This window comes from Mustela nigripes, chromosome 1, assembly GCF_022355385.1.
Source record: "Mustela nigripes isolate SB6536 chromosome 1, MUSNIG.SB6536, whole genome shotgun sequence".
NCBI classification, from domain to species: Eukaryota; Metazoa; Chordata; class Mammalia; order Carnivora; family Mustelidae; genus Mustela; species Mustela nigripes.
In genome coordinates this window covers 10,934,582-10,937,910 of record NC_081557.1, presented here as the reverse complement: position 1 = coordinate 10,937,910, position 3,329 = coordinate 10,934,582, and the positions used below count along the sequence as shown (strand labels likewise).

Below are 3,329 nucleotides of genomic sequence, written 5' to 3'. Positions count from 1 at the left end.
AACCCCCTCCCCCCGGCAACCCTCAGTTTGTTTTGTGAGATTAAGAGTCACTTATGGTTTGTCTCCCTCCCAATCCCATGGATGGAACTAGAGCGTATCTGCTAGATCTTTTTAATCAGCCTATAAGCATCCAGTAACTGCTCTAATTAGAAAAAATATATACAGTTTCAGTTAAACTCATTCCAAAAGGCTTTATTTTCTTCTCTACCCCATCTCCATAACTATTCTCCTTAAGATTACTGAAGACTTCTAAGCACCTGGGTGGCTTCGTTGGTTAAGCAACTGCCTTTGGCTTGGGTCATGATCCTGGAGTTCCAGGATCCAATCCTGTATCGGGCTCCTCACTGCATCTTCCTAGGCAGCATTCCTATTAACACCCCCACTTCCGCTTCTCTCTGGATGTCCAGGTCCTCCTCTCTCCACTCCATTAGCCCTAATACTTATTCCCCTTCAAAAATACTACGTAGTTTACCAATTTGTATGCTTAATTGTTTTCTTTGTCTTTGTTGCTAGAATGTAAGCTCCACGGGGGTATGGATCTTTGTTCTGTGATGTGTGCCCAGCATCTAAGATGATTCTGGGTGTGTAAAGAACCTTAAATTGATATTTATTTAAATGAACCACCACCAAAGGAAGGAAGGATGTGCTTCCTATATTAAATGAAAATTCCTATTCTTTTTTTAGGTGCAAAACACTTTTGGAATGAATATTGCCAGCGCTACTGTGGCTCTAGTTGGGTTTGTTTTTCTCTCAATAAATTTAGCAGTTAATAAGCAGTCTTTCAAGAACTGTGAGGCTTCACAGTCACAGGACTTATGCATTTACGTGGGCATCTTTTCAAACGTATGTTTTCCAAAATTATGTTTAATTATAAAATATTTCAAACAACCCAAAATGTACAGAAGAATAATGTATCAGATATCATGGAACCTTGATTTGAATCTGGGCTTGGCCATGTATTAGCTCTGTAATGAAGGTCAAATTAGACAATCTTTCTGTGCTCCAATTTGCTCATCTTTCAAAAGAGGATGATAATAGTATCATTCTTGCAGAGTTGGTGTAAGAATTAAACAAGTTAATATTTGATGAACTGTTGAGACGCACATTTTGTTATACTATTAATATTGATTACTACTACTATTACACTCTCCAGAGGAGTTAAATTGAAAAAAAAATTTATTTCACATCTTAATAAAACTGACTTGGGAGTTTTGCAGTGTTCTCTGTAGTTTGGGATTTTCAAATCAAGACTGACTTCTGAATTTTGGCAGTTGTCTTCCTTTTAGAGGGAAGTTCCTTAAAAACCTTTTCAAATGACTTCATTGTTTGTGTTAGAAATTCTCCTTTTGAGGTCCAATTAAAATTAAGATTTTCCTTCAAATTTACCTATTTTCTCCATGATGACCTATTTTATGATCTATTTTTACTGACTAACTCCTGTGTGCTGGCATAGAAGTTTGTGCATCAATTTTCCTAAGTTGTATTTTTAATTATATAAGTTTATATTTATATTGGTCTGATTTTTTATTCCTGTGGATTGCATAGTATTTTCCTTCTGGAGCAATTTTATATTTGTGTCTTCAAGGTGCCTCGGTGATAACAGAGGAATTGCTAGTCTAGTGATTTTAGTGTTTGGGTGCTAGCGATGGTGTAAATGCATAAAACCGCTAATGAAATTCCATTAATGAAATGATGGAGGGGTCATTTTTGTCTATTTACTTGTCTGCCTAGTTTGCTATGATTCAAATTAGTAGATGTTAATGAGAGTATCAGCATTTCGCCTCCACAGTTTCTTTACCCGTGACTACCTCACGTGCGTTGATAAATGCAATGTATCTCTCTCTAGGGAAAGTATTCCCATGTTTTTAGGTTGGTAAATTGTCTCTTGTAGAGTGTTTGTGTATGTCTGTGTCTTAAACCTAATCTGTGGTTCACTTTGTTCTAAGGGCAGGAGACGTTATATTTGGTTTCCTGATGACACTTTTTTCCCTCTGAATGTTTGTGCTGGGTTTGATATGAGACATCGTATCCCCTAGGGCCTGATGTCCATAATGCTGATTCTTACTTTGCTGGAATTGTGCATAAGCATCTCTGTCTCAGCCATGTGGTGCGTAGAAAGCTCCCGTAATTCGACTGAGGTGGGTTTGTTTCCATAACTAATAATTCACATGGACTGCTAGGGTTTGAGGTTCTCACTGAGTCCCCAAATTGGAAAGACACAATTATGCAGTAATGACTTGTGGGGTTCCTGGAGTTAGAGATGGTGTGAATATGTGGGATGGAATCAAGGCTGGAAAAATGAGGAAACAGTGTATTTCATATAATATTCAATACATGTATAAAATCATAGTATCATGTTATAGTCATATAATTAGTATAATAATCAATAAATTAAAATATCAATAATAATACAATTAGTACAAGATAATAAATATTATAATAACATTTAGTACATTTTTATTCAGATATAATTAAGTTCAATTATTTACTCGTAACTTATCAGTTTTTTGTTGTATAGCCAGGAAAAAATTATAAGTTCTTTACAGATTTTAAGTAACTCAAGTATAAGATGAAAACATTTTCATGCTCCTCTAATGTTTGTTGTGAGGATCATGTACATAAAACCTTCAGCACAGTAATGATCAGCAATCACATGTTATTGGTGATGATCATGATGATTAAGGAAGGGTTGGAAGGAGAGGGAGGTGATGATCCTATTCTTGGACATTGATATTTTTATTTTCCAGGTGATTTCCACTCCTTCCAATTCTGTATAAGCAGGAATGCCTCCTGATGAAAATAAGTCTGAGAGCAAGGAAATTCAAGCTTAAATCTCTAGTGAGTCAGAGCTTCATCCAAGAACTCGGGAGGATGGGAGCCTGCAAAACGCGATCCTGTTCTCTTAGGGCACCAATCATGAGAAACTTGAATATTTGACTCAATTTTCTTCTGTTCCAATTATAAACCCCATTAGTATGTTTGGGTATGGAAGGAAAAATATACTTCTTTAGACATTCTTGGTTTTGTAATGTCTGTGATCACCGCTCCAAAGTTGTTTGCAAAATCAGTGTCTTTCTTCTTACCTACCTATTCCACTGCCTAATAAGTTTTAAAGAAGTCAAATAGAAAAATTCCTGTTTTATGTGTTTTCTCTAAACCCAACTCCCAACCACCCACTAAAAAAGAAAATGAGTCATATATATTTTTTTTCATTGCAGAAAAACACTTCCTGACTTTAGCTGACATATGCATTGTAAAAACTCAAATAAAAATCCATCATTATCCCATTCTGTCAGTTGTCTTTTGATTTTGTTAACTGTTTCCTTTGC

At 35.7% G+C, this 3,329-nt stretch overlaps 1 protein-coding gene across 1 annotated transcript in view; it reads left to right on the top strand.

Annotated features, from left to right (window-relative positions):
- The window catches only part of LOC132008256 (membrane-spanning 4-domains subfamily A member 3-like), an 11,098-nt gene extending 8,081 nt beyond the window's left edge, over positions 1–3,017 (top strand). Inside the window, exons 5-7 of the mRNA XM_059386828.1 lie at positions 685–843; positions 2,037–2,138; positions 2,748–3,017. Of these exons, the coding sequence (XP_059242811.1) occupies positions 685–843; positions 2,037–2,138; positions 2,748–2,777 (291 nt within the window). The 3' untranslated portion in view covers positions 2,778–3,017. The remainder of the gene's footprint in view (positions 1–684; positions 844–2,036; positions 2,139–2,747) is intronic.
- Positions 3,018–3,329: the final 312 nt, after the last annotated feature.